This window comes from Glycine soja, chromosome 1 (genome assembly GCF_004193775.1).
Source record: "Glycine soja cultivar W05 chromosome 1, ASM419377v2, whole genome shotgun sequence".
Classification (NCBI taxonomy): domain Eukaryota; kingdom Viridiplantae; phylum Streptophyta; class Magnoliopsida; order Fabales; family Fabaceae; genus Glycine; species Glycine soja.
In genome coordinates this window covers 4,213,850-4,231,360 of record NC_041002.1, presented here as the reverse complement: position 1 = coordinate 4,231,360, position 17,511 = coordinate 4,213,850, and the positions used below count along the sequence as shown (strand labels likewise).

At 34.7% G+C, this 17,511-nt stretch overlaps 1 protein-coding gene across 1 annotated transcript; it reads right to left on the bottom strand.

Annotated features, from left to right (window-relative positions):
• Window positions 1–8,703: 8,703 nt before the first annotated feature.
• LOC114410543 (TMV resistance protein N-like) lies at window positions 8,704–17,163 on the bottom strand. Its single transcript, XM_028374530.1, has 5 exons — window positions 16,477–17,163; window positions 14,478–15,603; window positions 12,644–13,063; window positions 9,616–11,214; window positions 8,704–9,430 (listed from the first exon to the last, which is right to left on the bottom strand). Exons 1-5 carry the CDS (start codon window positions 16,947–16,949, stop codon window positions 8,909–8,911), a joined length of 4,140 nt encoding a protein of 1,379 aa, XP_028230331.1. The 5' UTR covers window positions 16,950–17,163; the 3' UTR covers window positions 8,704–8,908.
• Window positions 17,164–17,511: the final 348 nt, after the last annotated feature.

Genomic DNA, 17,511 nt, shown 5'->3' with positions numbered 1-17,511 from the left:
AATGCATAAGCAATGGCTAAAATAGCCCTACAAATCCTAACAAAATAAGAAAATAGCAAAAAGATAAAAACAAAACAGATTCCTAAAACAAAAACTCATGCATACTCAACTCAAAGTTCTACCTCTTAATTTCAATCACTAGCACAATAGACTCGGTCATCCCAACTCTCGTATTCTCCTTCGTGCACTCGAGTCCAACAACATTCCTTTAGAAATTATATATTTTGATGTTAGGAGCCCTTCCCCTTTTGTTTCGCTACTATGTGCACTTTATTGACCATTACTCTTGATATATATATGATATATCCTATGAAATTCAAGTCTGACGTTGCACTCATTTATCCAATCTAGTGGAAAATCAATTCAACTGCATGATAAAGAATTTTTATTCTAACAATAAGAATTTATTAAACTCGGATCCTTCTTTCAAAATCATGGAATAACCCATTTAACAATTCCAGAACACAATGGTCTTTCTGAGGGAAAAACATCGTCATTTACTTGAAACTGCCTGGTGTCTACACCTATTGGACTTTTGTTCTTATTCTCATTTAATAACTTTTTCTTTTATTTTTATTTTATCTTATTTCTTTATTATTATTATTATATTATTTATCACTTCTATCACTTTTTCTTTCTACTTTTTTCTCCTCTCCTCATTTTACACCAATCTACCTCGTTTTTTGGAGTAGGTTTTTATCATTATTTCAATTTAAATTATGCCTTGTTAAATAGTGCTGCATATTCTCCATTGTGACTGCAGTTTGCATCCAAAGGATATAAACAAAAAAGATTTCTTTCAAGCCATCAATATCATGATATTCTTCGATTCTTGATTTGATAAAACTCTTCTATGAATAAAGGGGGGAGCAAGAAACTTTTGGCACACGCTAAATATAAAATACAAAAAAGTTAAATGTTGTATTTGTTTTAAATATAAAATATAAAAAAATAAAAGCTACATCTTTTTTAAAGATAAAATAAAAGGAGATAAAAGTTATATTTATTTTAAAGATAAAATCTTTTGACCGTACCGTAAAAAGTAAACATTGTGACAAATGGATAATCTATTTATCCATCATCTATTCACAAGGAAGTTCATCCAATCCATTCATTAAAAAAAATAAAACAATGGTTGATCATCTATCCATTAATTTTCAAAATCCAATAAATCTTCTAATCAATACTTAATGGATCAAAATTGATATAACTTAATAATTAAAGAATTTGTGGGTAATTTTCGATCAACATCGCTCATAATTTTATTGGTTGTCATAAATCGAGATTATTTATCGACAGATGTTAACCTCGATTTGTTGGCCAACATCATTTGATCAAGGTTTTTGATCGATGTTAACTAGGGCTAATTTTGACAGATATTAGTTGGAGTTTTCTCGACCGACATCAGCTAATGATGTTTTTGTGTCGACATCTACTAAGATTATTTTTCGGACGATGTTGGCTAGTGTTATTTTCGATCGACTTTGGTGGGGGTTATTTTTTGGCCAATGTTGTCTAGAGTTTTCGACCAACGTTGATTAATGATATTTTTCAGTCATCATCAACTGAGGCTACTTTTTAGTTGATGTCGACAAGGGTTTTTTTTAGGCGACGTTGGTCGAGACTATTTTTTGGCCGATGTTGTCAAAAGTTTTTTCAATTGACATCGACTGATGATGTTTTTTGATGGATGTAGATCAAGATTTTTGTGGCCAACATTGTTCAGTGCTATTTTTTCTGACATTGGCTAGGTTATTTTGGCTCAACATTGGTTGAAACTATATTTCGATTGACATCGATCGAAAACTATCATTGAAAAATGTCGGCCAAAAAATTTCCCCAATTGACGTTGATCGAGAAAAACCCTAGCTGACATCAACCAAAAAATAGGCTCGACTGATGTTGACAAAACCCCTAACCGACGTTAGCAAAAAAATATCCATGACCAAAGCCAGTAAAAACCCTAGCCAATGTTAGCCAAGAAATAGCCTTAGCTGATGTCGATCGAAAAAAACTCTAGTCGACGCTGATAAAAAAATAGCCCCGATCGACATTGACAAAAAAAACCCTAGTCGAAGCTAGCAAAAAAAAGTCCTGACCAACATTGGGAAAAAATCCTAACCAATGTCAGCAAAAAAAATAATCCTAGCTAATGTTGACAAAAAAATATCACTGACCAGCATTGAACAAAAAAACCCCAACTGACTTCAAACAAAAAATAACCTTGGTAAGCATCGGTTGAAAAATAGCCCATGTCGACATAGACCAAAAAATATCATCAGTCGACGTCAATCAAAAAATAGTCTTGACTAATGTCGGTAAAAAATCAACCTTAATTAAGGTTAACCAAAAACAATCTCGGTCGGCATCTGTTGGAGCTATTATTCTTTTAGAAAGTATTGTAATTTTTTTAAAATATATTACTTTCAAATTAAAAATAATTATGTTTTAAAACATATTTTTTGGATGAATATCCTTCCATAAAAAAAGTGTTAATGAATAAATCGGATTGTATCAAATGAATCAAAATAAATTAAATTTTTTAAATAATTTTTTAATGCATCAAAATTAATTATTTTGATATCATCCTTTAGGATACAAATTAAGATTTACCTAATCCATCTATTTTGCCATTCCTAGCCACAAGCGAGGATGACATGCCATGTAATTCCATATGTGGCAAATAAGGGCTCGGTGTTAAAGCGATCTGCAAACGCAATAGCATCTGTGTAATAGAAAATTCTCCGTGTTATGTTATTAATTTCTTTTTTTTCCATAGAAAAAGAATTAATTGAAGAGATGATCAAAGTCTAAGTATAAAAGTACAAAGAGAGTGAGGATAAAACATCCTCTAAAGCAAACAAAAACAATAGAGACAAATCAGAAGAGCAAGAGAAAAACTAACAATGTAGTAGGGTTGTCACCTACCCAATCTCTTTGCAAATAATGATGTCATATCCTTATAACAAGTAGTGTTGAACAACAAAGAGAGGCCAAAAACATAATATTGTGCCATAGTAGAAATATCAACAAGGAAACACTCTCCAAAAAGAGGGCATTCAACATCAAATCACATATGCATATCCAAATTTCTAGAGATTGCTAGTGCTAACAAGACTAAGTAGAAGAATGTGTCTGAGATTGCTGATTGCAATGCCATTGTGAAGAGGGAAATATCTAAGAAAATGTTTTAATTAAGATAGTTAAAGATTTAGGCTGCTTTTGTGCCAAGCACGGTTTGGGAGAACGACTTTTATAAAGTTCATGCGTTTCAATTAATCCCTTCAAAACTTTGGAGCTTTGCTCATTAGAGCGTGCCTTGGCAGTGTAACAGTGGTACTACAAGCAGCAAGAAAAGGCAATGGAAAACAGAACTTGCATTGATTAAAATCCCATTTCAACAGTACAATTACATAAATCTTAGAAAGGAAGAACAGAGAGAAAGATAACTGACAAGGAAGGAGGAAATGATATCACTTCATAACTGCCCCCTCTATCTCACGTTTTGCTTCTTAAACTACTTTTGGGACCACACAAAATCAGTCATCCTGGAGTTAGTTATTCTGGCCCTCATGCTTTGTCTCTCTCCTTCCTCATTTGCCATGTGTCTTCTTGCTTTGGTTCCACCTTTTCCTTCTTCATTTTCCACTACTGCTGCACTTGTTACATTACCTTCCCCTTTAAAAGAGACCTTGTCCTCAAGGTTGAAGTTAGGAAAAACAAGTTTAATTGCTGAAGTATCTTCCCATGTAGCTTCATCATCTTCCAAACCTGCCCACTTAATTAGTTGTTATTGCACTTGTTGATGGTTCCTAAGAATAACCCTTGATTGTAAGACCATTTCTGGTTGCAAAACAGGTTGCATTTCAGAGTTTGTGATAGGTAATGGCACATAAGGTTGAGCATGATCTCCTTTACATAATTTCAACTGAGAGCAATGAAAAACTGGATGGATTCTAGTAGATGGAGGTAAGAGAAGTTTGTAGGCTACTCTACCAATTTTCTCAATCACAGGAAATGGTCCAAAGTACCTCAGTGTGAGTTTCTGATTTTTTCTCAAGGACACTGAATGTTGCCTATAGGGTTGAAGTTTCACCAATACCATGTCACCAATTGCCAACTGAAGGGCTTTCTTCTTGCATCAGCATAATTCTTCATGTGTTGTTGTGCTTTTTGTAAATTCACCTTCAATCTACTGATTATAGCATCTCTTTGCATCAGCTGTTCTTGAACACTAGGAGGGTCTTGAATGTTGAATGTGTACTTGATTAAAGGAGGTGGCTCGCGACCATAAACTGCTTTGAAAGGAGTTATGCCAGTGTTGTGATGAAAGGAAGAATTGTACCAAAATTCTACCCATGACAACAATTTATACCACTCCTTAGGATTCTCAAAGGTAAAGCACCTTAAATACATCTCAATGCATTTGTTCAAAGCCTTAGACTGTCCATCTGTTTGCGGATGGTATGCGGTGCTTAATTTCAAAGTAGTTCCACTCAACTTAAACAAGTGTTGCCAAAAATGACTAGTAAACACTTTATCTCGATCGGAGACAATTGTCCTTTGAAATCCATGAAGTTTTACTATAGTTTTCATGAACAACTCAGCAACTTGTTTGCTATAAAAGTCAGACTTCAAACTAGCCAAATGAGCATACTTGGAAAGTCTATCAATGACTACCATAATGACTGCATGTCCATTGGAAGAAGGAAGGCCAGTGATGAAATCCATAGCTACATCTTCCCAAATTTGTTATGGAATTGGTAGTGGTTCAAGCAAGCCTGATGGTAATGCTGTATCATGTTTAGCCTGTTGACAAATGAGACAACTCTGAACAAACTCCTTGATGTCTTGCTGCATACCATGCCAATAAAATTGAGAAGCAATTCTCTATAATGTTCTGGTAAATCCAGAGTGTCCTCCCAACAATGTACTGTGAAACTCGTACAAAATTTTCTTTACCACTTCATGGCCTCGTGGTAACACTAGACGACCTTTCCAATACAACAACTTATTAGAAAATGAATAACTCGGATTTGGAGGCTTGTTCTGCAACCAAAGCTGCGTAATTAGACTCAATTGTTTGTCTTGTGCAAGGGCTTCCCTTAATTCTGGAATCAGCTGTAACTTAGGTTGAGATATAGCCATCATAAAAGCTCTAGAAAGAGAATCAACAACTACATTCTCTTTTCTTGACTTATACTCAATGGTGAAATCATAACCAATCAATTTATGCAACCAGTTTTGCTACTCTGGTGTGTCAACAACTTGATCAGTGAGTGACTTAAGGCTCTTCTGATCCGTCTTGATGACAAATTTGTGACCTAGAAGATAATGCTTGAATTTTGCTATTGCTTCAGTAATAGAAAAGAACTCCCTTGCATAAGCTGATTGTTTTTGCATTCTAACATTCAACTTTTTTGAAAAGTAAGCAATGAGGTGCTGCATTTGACTCAGTACAACACCTACACCTATTCCCGATGCATCTATTTCCAAGGTAAAAGGCTTCGAAAAGTCTGGTAGGGCTAAAACTGGAGCTTGTGTGATAACATTTTTGTGCTTGTTGAAAGCTTCATCTGCATCTACTCCCCACATGAATTTATCTTTCTTAAGCAAATCAGTCAAAGGTGCTGAAATTACTGCATAAGATTTGATAAATTTTCTGTAATATCCAGTGAGCCTGAGAAAGCCTTTCAATTGTTTAATGTTAACAGGTGTTGGCCAATCCAAAACTGCTTGTACTTTGTCTTTATCCATTGACACACCTTGGCTTGAAACAGTATGTCCAAGGTAATCCACTTTTGGCAACCCGAATGAACATTTGGATAGTTTGGCATATAACTGGTGCTTTTGCAGCAATTGAAGGACCAGTTCCAAATGTAAAAGATGCTCTTTCCAGGTAGAACTGTATACTAATATATCATCAAAGAAAACCAGGACAAATTTTCTAAGGAAGTATTTGAAAACATCATTCATGAGGCTTTGGAAGGTAGCAAGGACATTGGTAAGCCCAAATGGCATGACTAACCATTCATAATTCCCTTGACGAGTTTTAAAAGCAGTTTTGTGTCTATCTTCAGCAGCTACAAGAATTTGGTGATAACCTGATCTCAGGTCAAGCTTGGAAAAATAATTAGAGCCATATAACTCATCAATGAGTTTATCAACAGTTGGGATTAGGAAGTTGTCCTTAATTGTTATTGCATTCAACGCTCTATAATCGGTACAAAACCGCCACGTTCCATCCTTTTTCTTTACCAAAATGATGGGTGAAGAAAATGGACTAGTGCTGGGTGTGATGATGCCTGCAGCAAGCATTTCTTGTACCATAGTTTCAATCTGTTGTTTCTGACTATGGGGATATCTATAAGGTCTCACCTTCATTGGTTTGGCATCCTTTACCAATGGAATGGCATGGTTCTGAGTTCTTGAAGGAGGTAGTTCATTAGGCACAACAAAGATACTTCTATAATTATGCAACAACATCACCAAATTTGGTTCCATATCTTTAGGTAATTTAAGCCATTTATCCTCAGGCACATCTTGGTGCTTATACTGCAAGGTAAAAACTTCAGCTATAGCATGTGTATGATTCATTCTCCTCAGTTGGTTAAATTCAGCAGGGCCCGGTAATTTAGGTTGGTCACCACGCAATGTGACAAACTGATTGTCCTTGTAGAACTTCAAGGTAAGCTGGCTATAATCAGAAACATGAGGACCCAATGTAACAAGCCATGTGGCTCCAAGTACCAAATCAACACCAACAATTGGTAGGAGGTACACAGGTAATTTGAGAGAATGACCTTGAACCATGACTTCTAGTTGCTTCACCAAACCTTCAGCAACTAATGAGTTTCCATTTCCCACAAGGACTTGGAAATTGGAAGCAGGTTCAATTGGAAGCTTCAGACAATTAGCAATCCTTGGTTGCAAAAAATTATCTGAACTACCACTATCAAGTAATATTTGAACCACCATGCCATTAATTGTACCACTAAACTTCATAGTTCCTAGGCCAGAGGAACCTTTAAGGGCATTATAAGATAGATGATGGTCTAAATTCAAATTTTCCATGGCTTCCTCAATTCTAGAAGGTGGTTCTGGTTGCACTTCAGCATTTTCATCCTCATCCATTGCAATAGTAGGTATTGCCGATTAGGACACCTATGAGAAGAAGTGAACTTCTCATCACATGTATAACATAGCCCTTTCTCCCTTCGAATCTGCATTTCAGCTGGTGACATTCTTCTAACATTTCCTGGTTTTGGAAAATTGGAGTTGTAATTCATTTTGGGGCTTGGAAGTAAGGGTGGTAGGCTTGTTGATTTGATTGACTGAGAAGAAGGTAGACTTGTATTTATGTTTGTGTTTTGGTTACGGTTTTGGTAGGGACTTTGAAATGGCTTGTGCTTGGGTAAGTATTTCTCCTCAAATAGCTTGGCCAGAGATACACAACGTAGTAGTGTAGTTGGTGATTGGGCTATTACATCACGTTGAATATCAGGTTTAAGTCCTCCCACAAAGCAATCAATCAAAGCTTCACTAGTAACACCTTGTACGCAGTTTGCAAGAGCAGTGAACTGAGTGTTATAATCATGAACAGATCCTATTTGTGACAATTTGAATAACTGAGATCTAGTACATTCATATGGAGATGGACCAAATTCCAGTTCTAAAGCACGAGTAAAATCAATCCATGACTGAAATATAGTAGATTGATTAGTCATTTGAAACCAGGGAACTACATCTTTTTCCATGTGAATTGCAGCAATGGTAAGACGTTGAGTATCTGGAGTGTTGTAGTAGTCAAAAAATTGCTCAGCCTTGAAAATTCACTGAAGAACTTCAGATTCGTCGAAACGAGGGAAGTCAAGCTTCACATTGCGTACCTGAAACGGTGGAGGAGACGACGAACCTCCAATGGAGTTGTTTCCTGCTACGTTCATGTGCAGATTCGCACCAGCGTTGTTTGATTTCAGCAATGTGTCCATCGCAGCCTCTAGAGTTTCGAATCGTGCTTTGTTCTCTTGCCTATCGACTTCTAACATCTCGAGCATCTTGGACATGTTCACAGAAAGCTCCTTAAGATGTGTATTATCTGCCATGTTCAAAGAATGAAAGCACCAAATGTAACAGTGGTACTACAAGTAGCAAGAAAAGGCAATGGAAAACAGAACTTGCATTGATTAAAATCCCCTTTCAGCAGTACAATTACATAAATCTTAGAAATGAAGAACAAAGAGAAAGATAACTGACAAGGAAGGAGGAAATGATATCACTTCATAACTGCCCCTTCTCTCTCACGTTTTGCTTCTTAAACTACTTTTTGGACCACACAAAATAAGTCTGCCTGGAGTTAGTTATTCTGGCCCTCATGCTTCGTCTCTCTCCTTCCTCATTTGCCATGTGTCTTCTTGCTTTGGTTCCACCTTTTCCTTCTTCATTTTCCACTACTGCTGCACTTGTTACAGGCAGTCATGGTTAATATAATAATCATTGATGCTGACTTAATGGAATCAACGTGCAAATTTACCAAATTCTTTGAAATTCTAAGATCTTCTATTTGATCTTGTTCGGTGTTTTCCTAAATTTCTCTGAACGATGATTACGTAAATAAAAGCATTCTTTAACGATCTAATTAGTTGATGACATGATAATTCTTGCCAAGACGTTCAAAACTATTTTATGTTCAATAAGGGCAACTAGAGAATCTCAAAATGAGAATGACATTCATTTTATGTATTCAAAAGATACATGAAAGCAAGATATCCCCATAGCTAGAAGCCACGAGACTAATCCAGGAGGAAATAGAGCACCAATTAAGGAGCAACTTCTCTCCCAACAAATGCTTTTCTATTCAGCATATTTTCGTTTTTTGATCTCTTGCAGTTCAGCTGAAGAACTTTGTTCACACACATGGGTCATTTGCAGCAAAGTTGAAGAACTTGGCTAATTTTTGTGAAACAGAGTATTGGCTTTCATCTAGTGATCCTTCGTCTCCCACGTAATCATCATCGCCTTCAAAAACTAAAAGAATTCTGCAGTTCTTCAGCTCCAGCCTCTCAATAAGAGGAGGGTCTCTCTTTTTCAAATGTAAGGTATATTTATCTTGTAACTGAAAAACTAACGAAGAATTAACTCCAAATCTGCGCAAAAATATGTGGTCTTTATTTGTCCTAGGTACTCCTAGAAGGCGAAACGTTGTGCTAAACACTTTATCAGTCAAATTGAAGATTTTTCCTTGAACATCCTCTAACTGCAGTCCTTCTCTTTGGTTTTCAGGTATATTATTGAAAGAGAGAACACCAGAACAAATAATACCCTTAAGCTCACGGTTTCTTTGCTTGGAAAAGACAACTGGTTCTGCTGTAAACCAGTCCGGGACTCTGCTTCCAGGCATAATCAAAATCTCCAATTTTTTAAGTAGAACCTGGGACAAAATCTATGGTAAGTGATGTATATAACAAACATGATAAATGAGAATATTTTGTTATTAGGAGAAAAGAGAATAATGAATATGATCGGATTTTATGTGAATGTTCAAGACAAAAGGAAGAAATTATGGGCTGGGGAGGAAGGAAATATGCATTAAGAGTTAAGACAGAAATGACAAACCTTGGTAAATCTTCTCTTGACAGCATGGGAGCATCCAATGCAACCATTCATGTACAACCTCCTTAAGGACTTCAAGTGTTCAAGGCCTGGTATATCCACCACCTTTTCACAATTTGTAAGGTTCAACTCCTCTAAGAGCTTCAAGTTTGAAATATCATGCATGTACTGTACTGCAATACAGTTCGCAAGATTAAGTTCTTCAAGGCTAGATGGAAGAGGAGGCAGAAAAATGAGCTCCCTGCAATCTGACAATAAAAGCTTTTTGAGATAGGATAGTCCTATCATGCTGGCTGGAAGACTGAAAATATTGTTGTGGCCTAAACTTAAAGTTTCTAGTGATGATAGCTTTTCAAAGTCATCTGGAATTTTTCCACACATTCCCCATCCATGAGCATTTAACTCTTCCAGCAAGGTTAGGTTGCAAAAAGATCTTAATATTGCCTTTGAATTAGGTTCTTGTTTGTTAGGAATTATGGCCCCAGTAGCCCCATTAAGATAGAGCCTTCTTTCCATGTCTAGTTTTACCAGGCTTGTGAGCATCCCAAAGCTATCAGGTAGATGAGTAAGTGTTGTTTCCTTCATCTGTAACCATTGCAAAGATTTCAAATTTCCAAAGGAATCTGGAAGCCTTTGGAGCTGTTTGCACATGTCTAACCTCAACCGAATAAGATTTTCCAACATTCCTATTGATTCTGGCAATTCAGTAATATTTGTCTCATGCAAGTCCAAACTGGTAAGAGCTGACAGACAGCCAAATGATACTGGTAGAAACCTCAGATTCTCACAATTTTTCATCTCAAGCTTCTCTAACATTTGCATGGCACCAATTTGATCTGGCAAAGTGGTAATTTTTGTCCCATCTAACTGAAGTTCAACAATAGAAACTAATGCTTCTATTGACACAGGCAATTTGTCAAGAGAAGTGCAGCCTCCCACAGACAGTTTCCTTAAATATGATAAAGAACCAATAGAAGCAGGCAATTCTTTAATTCCACTTATGTCAAAAAATAATTGAGCCAATGAAATTAGGTTCCCAATAGAGTTAGGAATCACTGACAGTGACTTGCACCCCACCAAACTAAGCTTCTCTAGTTTTTCCAAAGAACCAACAGAATATGGCAATTCCTCTAATGCTGTATGATTGAGTGACAATTCTTGCAGGGAGCAGAGTTTCCCAATGCAGGTAGGTAACCTCTTCAGAGAGTTGCATCCATTTGCACTCAGATTTTCAAGTTTTGTGAGGTGGAAGATGGACTCAGGAAGCTCAGTTACAGCAGTGTTATCAATAAGAAGTTGTCTTAAACAAATCATGCAACTTAAGTCTTTTGGTAATGCTTTCAATTTCCAGCAGTCGGAAAGAATAAGGTCCTCGAGATGTTTCATCCCAGAGACATCACTAGGTAGTTCGACAAGGTTATAGCAGAAACGCAAGTTTAAGTGAACTAAGGAACTTAGATTTCCAAGTGATTCATGAATCCTAATTAAATGAGAGCATTCTTCCAAAACAATTTTTTTAAGAGAGAGATACCCAGTTAAATCAGGAGTTGCTGTCAAACGGTGGCAATTGGAGAGGTTTAAAACCATCAAGTGCTCAGCCACCTAGCAAATAAACATTACCATTGATAAATATATATTAAGAAAATTGCGTTTTTGGTCTCAGGTAATATAATTGTACGTTTTTAGTCCATTGAGTACTAATTGCGTGAATTATGTCCCCTACATATTGCTGTTGTGTGATATTGATCTCCTATTCAATCTTCCATCAAGTATTTAACAAATTTTGTTGGTGTAACACAACCATGAGTTGATGGTGTAATAGTTGATGTATTTTCTAACACATATTGATATAATTTAATTATATTATCTATCTCTCTAGTATCACAAATCCTAAAAGATTAAACTTACAATTAAGTCACATAACACATTCAAGCAATATGTCAAATATTACATCATCATTTGTTCTCACATTAGTAAATTAAAATATATTAAAAGAAAGATAGAGAAAATAACCAAAATCAAAATTTTGATTATTGGAACCCAAAGAACCAAAGTACAATTTCAATGGAAATCAAAAGTGCAATTAAAAAAATAAATACCCACTTTAGTTTTTAAAAAAAGTTATATAAGTAAACTCAATATAATCATAAAAAAAGCTGACGTTGTTTCAAGAGGAGTGGTTTATAGTATTTAGATGATTCATGTGAATGCAAAACGAAACATCGTGCCTAGTTTTTCTTTTCTTTTTGATTGGTGCATTGTGACTGTTTGGAGAAATTATAGTTTAAAAAATGAAAGAAAAATGGACTTTGAATGGAAACCAAGCCACATTGCATTAATATTTAATTTTGGTGCAAAGATTTTTACATTATTAACCGAAGAAGGTAGTCATATGACATTATCTTTCTATTTTCTAACGCTCTATTTATGATTGACTTGTCAATTGTAGAATGTTAGAGAGAATATTATTAACATTCTTCTTATTAATTTTCTAACTTTAATCTCTCAATCATAAAAAGTGTTCTTAATTTGATCTTCCATAAAAATTAACATCAATTTAACTATTCAATTATAAGAAGTTTCGATATCAATTTAGTTCCTCCCTCGATAATAGAAAACTACACGAGTTTAGCCTTTTAAGTCACATTTCATAAAGGATTGAATTCGTATTAATTTTATCTGGGGAACCAAACTAACTTGAGGCATATCTTTGAAAGAATAATGAGCATTTAGTTTATAAGAACAATATAATGTAACTATTAAACTTAAATAGAAAAACACCCAGTTCTAGAACTCATTGATGTATGGCAAAATCTCTTTTCATTTGGTGTCTTAAAAAAAAACATATACTAATTGTTCAAGATTTATTAAAAACTATAGTATCAGGAGTAAGACTAATTAAATATAATATAAAATTCACAAAATTTCATCATTTTTAATAAATTTCAACAAATAAAAAAAATGTTGAAAAAAGTATAACAGAGAATATATTCTTAGCATATTTCTCATAGTTAGGTTTAAGAAAGCAAACCTTGTTATTGCTTCTGCCCCACAGAGTTTCAATGTTACTTTCCGAGAGATCCATGACAGCAAGTTCCAAAGGACTATAGCTAGAAGGCATATACCTTAATGGACATTGTTTCCATTGTAGCCATTTCAGTCCTGCGGGAAGGCATCTGAATTGTCCTTCCAATCTCGAATAATTAATTTGAAGCAATCTTAAGGAAACCATTGATTCAAAGTTCTTAGCCTGAAGTACAACCTCTTTTGCTTTCTCTTCTCTATCCCGCACATACTTTTTATACTTCTCTTTAATATATTCTAATGCCAATTTACAACTAGGCTTACGTCGAAAATTTTCCCAAGTAATTTCATCAGCAGAGCGATCTCTAGGAGTGGACATTCTTCTCTTAACACAATCTACGACTATCCCTTGAACATTTCTTGTTCCCTGCACGTACTATTCATTGTTAAAATTTTCAATAAATGAAATGGCCAATCTATGATGATTTTAATTAGTTCTTTTGTGTTTTGCACAAAGAACCAGCTTACGCACAACTTGTGCAATGCGTTGGTTATAATAAAAAAAAATTAAGTTTACCTTGCAAAAATAATAATGAGTTTAATTAGGATATGTAAAACTTTTTATATTACATGCATTGTCATGTAAGTGAAAAATTATGACTTTTGTAATAATTATAAACTATCAAATTTGACAATTGAATTTAATTAGAATGTATTGTAATATATATATTTATATAGGGAGAGGTTTTTTTTATTGTCAATTAACTATTGGTTTTACATAATTGAAAATTATTGATTTTCATAATAATTAATTTAAAAATTATATATATTTAAGACAATTCTAATTAGTTGACATCATAAAAAAATTACTATTAATATATCAAAAAATAATTATAAAAATATTTATTTGAAATAAAACAAAATAAAAATTTCCTCTTTCTACCAAACCCAACTCATATCCTTAGACATGGAACATAGCGCCCACCATAGTACAAATGTCTCACTAGTGTATGCCTCACCTAAAATCTTTAAGATACTCAACTAGATGGAGCTTCGGATACAAGTGCAAAGGTTTGTTCAAGGGCACTTACATATACATGTGATCGATATTAGACATGTCGTATTAGATATGTGATTTTTGCCCTAAGTCTATGGGTTAATCCATTATAATAACTATAATTTTTATAGCTGGGCCACCTAATGAGGAGATTTAAAAATCCCCAACTTACACAATCCGTAAAGGGGTTGGATCTGGACTTAAAAAGAGATCAGCCCACATTATGTATTTTCCTCTTCTCTCTCCTCTCTCTATATTCTCTCACTCATTCTATAGTTTCAACTTCACTTTGATGAAAGTATTTTTAATTAACTCCATCTTTACTAAAGTATTTACATCTCGACTTTGACAATAATATCTTCAATTCGACTTCAATTAAAATAATTTCAACTCAATCTTAATCGAAATAGTTTTACCTTGATCTCAATTAAAATATTTTTAGTTTGACCATAGTTAAAATATCTTCAACTAACTCTTAGGTCAAATTTTAATATTTAAGTACATGCTTAATCCACAGGGTACAGCTGGAATTTTTGCCTCATTGGTTTTTTATGTGGTCCTTTTAGCCTTATAAGCTTTTTTGACTCCAATCATAGGAGTAAAAAATTAATCTCTCAAAATATTCCTCAAATTCATTTAAAAGATTGATTTTTAAATATTTATTGAATCAAAGAGTAAAATTCTATCCATTAGCTCATTATATTAGTCCATTTTCCTATTTTTAGTTTGTTTTACTTTGCTTCCATTATAACATGATAAAAACAAACTGAGCTACAATATTTACCTTCATACTCTTTAAGACAATCAAGATTTCATCACGATCCCAGAGCCTGCTACGTAGACCAGGGTCTGCAAGGTTTTCACTATGCACAATTTGCCTTCCCATGTCTCTAACTTGATCATGCATCCACAGTTTACCATCACCAGTGATTTTAATTAGACATCTTGCAGTGAGTACAGTCAGTGCTATATCTCCTCTAAAATTACACCCATTCAATATATCAACCACATCCTCCCTCTTCATTTCCATTTGCACAAACAAACAAGCAATGTCAAGGAATATACATTTCTCTTGTTCATCCAACGCATCAAAACTGATTTTCAGCACATCATGAATACCAGAAGGACTAATCTGTTTCATCTTCTCCACAGCATCTTTCCATTCCCTCATCGTCCTCTTGTCAAACAGAAAAGAGCCAAAAACTTCCAAAGCCAAGGGCAACCCTCCCGTCTTCTCCACAATTTGCTTTGCAAGGTCCAAAAAACCCTCTGCAGGTTCCTTTCTTCTCATTGCATGGTAACAAAACAATTCCATTGATGGAGAGAATTCCAATTCCTTCACCTCATAATGTTTATCAACATAACTCTTAGCCTTAGTTAAAACTTCTCTATCCCTTGTGGTTATTACAACACGGCTTCCTTTGTAAAACCATTCCCTCTCACCCATCAAAAATTTAAGCTGCTCTACTTCATCAACATCATCTAAGATCAACAAAACTCGATTCTCTTGTACTATTCTTTTGATAGCAGAAATACCATCATTGACATCGTTGATTGGATCCTTTTTCCCACCAGAAAGATCACCATGAATTGTGTTTTGAAGAGAAACCAAACCATCATGTTTGGAGACTTGTGATCTAATATTTGTAATGAAACTGCGTCGCTCAAAATTGTGAACAACAAGGCTGTTGAAGAGGCTCTTGGCTAGGGTTGTCTTACCAACCCCTCCCATTCCATACAACCCCAAAACCCTTACATCGTTGGATTTCACATCTAACAGCTTTTTCAACTCTTCAACTCTATCGTCCAGCCCAACTGTGTAAGGAGCCACATTCAATGGTGTATTCCTCATCTGCTTCAAAAGTATTTGCACCAAATGCTGAATGAGCTTATCACTCTTTTCACTATCACTTAAAAAAAAAAGATGAAAAGAAAGTCAGAAAATGAATGAATCACACCGTTCAAAACCAAAACATGTTTGTGAAATTTAAAACAAAAAAGCACATAAAAATCTATGAACCTCGGATCATAAATCTGAGTTATAAATTATTTCTATGTATACATTTTATAAGGAATTATTTTCTAATTGTTTTCATTTATCACTTATTTTATTATGATTTTCGATCTTTTCTCTTATTTTATCTCTTTTTGTTGTATATGAAACTATAATTATAGTAAAAATAGAATTTCTCAAAATTATGATGAACTAATTATCCTAACATAGTAAAGATACATATGAACACCTAATAAAGTGTAACTCATCACAACTTGGGAATGGTAAGATTAACTTAATAGTATTAAAGAAATAAAATAAACAAGAGATATATCTCACAGTAACATTATAACAAATTAACAATTAACATTTTTCCTATAAAAATAACTATATAACTCACTTGACGTTTTTAATTTTTCTTTATTTTTATCCGGTGATCACATTTTTAAGGCATCCTGTGGTCACATTGTATTACCATGACATTTATATTTCTCAATTCTTTCGAGCAATCATTTTTAATTCCTAATACTAAACATGCGTATACATCTCACTCTTTTACAACTTACTTCTACTTCATTTTTCTTTCTATTTTTTTTCTTTATATTATAAATTATATCTTATTTTTTCAATCTACTTTTTTTTTTTTTACTTTCCTCACTTCATCCGAAAATGCGGTGGACATTAATAGACTTAAACAGGACAAGGATAAACCATATAGATTATAGAGATTCTAAAAAGTTAAAAGCTGAAACAATTTTCATATCTAGCAAAATATTAATTTATAACCAACCATTTCTCATCCAAAACATAACCAGCGATTCCACCCACTTTTTTCATGGCATCCCTCCACTGCTGAACACTCTCTTCAGGAAACTTGTTTGCATGGGACCCGAAAGAATCCTCAAAGGGACCCTTTTGCTTTCTGACATGGGAAGGGTCGACCCAGTAGAAAACCGGAAGGATCAGCCTCCCACACTTGCAAATCTTGGCAAGTTCGTCGAGGCACCAATGGGAAGACGCGTAATCGGGAGAGAGAACGACGACGGCGGCGGCGGAGTCTTCAATGGCTTCCAGAAGCTTCTTCTGGATCTCGTCGCCGCGCTCCAGCCCGTCGTCGTCGCGGAAGACGCGGAGGCCGCGGCGGTGGAGAGCGTGGTAGAGGCTCATGGTGAAAGTGTCCCGCGTGTCGGTGCCCCTGAAGCTCAGGAACACGTCCCAACGAAGCCTGAAAGAGGATAGAGTGATGTCACTTTCCGGCATCATTGGAGAAGGGAACACAATAACGAAGAATTAAACCCTGTGGTTGAAGTAAAGTGAAGTTTGGTGACTTGACTTCGTTGGTGGGCAATGAAGGACAAAGGTGGGGCTTCAGTTTTGCACTTGTGGGTCATGCATGCACATGTATGCCTTATACACCTTCATACATTGATCTAAACAAGTATTGACTTTGTTTAGGGTAGTGAACATGGCTAAGCTGTAGTTTGAAACAATTTTTTTATAGGCAAAAATTATTTAATCCATCGACCCCAAATTCCTATATATCTAACATCAAAATATAACTATGAAAGGACTTATGATGTAATAAGAAAGATAAATAAAGAAAAATAAAAGACAACGATGTAATATTTAAAATAATTATTACTTTTTTATATAAGCTTCAGCTAATATAAATTAATAATATTATTTCTACTGAAAATGTTACCATTTACAATTAAGAGAGAGAGAGAGAGAGTAAGTAAAATAAGTATATATATAATTGTTACAAAAATAATTCAAATTTTTAATTTCAAATAATTAGGATAGTGTTTATAATTTGATTTTAAGA

Excerpts from the sequence above, each read along its gene's own strand:
- LOC114410543 (XM_028374530.1), bottom strand. The coding sequence starts at position 16,949 with ATGATGCCGGAAAGTGACATCACTCTATCCTCTTTCAGGCTTCGTTGG. Across the intron at positions 15,604-16,476 it reads TATGTTTTGGATGAGAAATG|TGATAGTGAAAAGAGTGATA; the intron begins GTTGGTTATAAA and ends TTTTTTTTTAAG. Across the intron at positions 11,215-12,643 it reads GGGGCAGAAGCAATAACAAG|GTGGCTGAGCACTTGATGGT; the intron begins GTTTGCTTTCTT and ends TTTATTTGCTAG.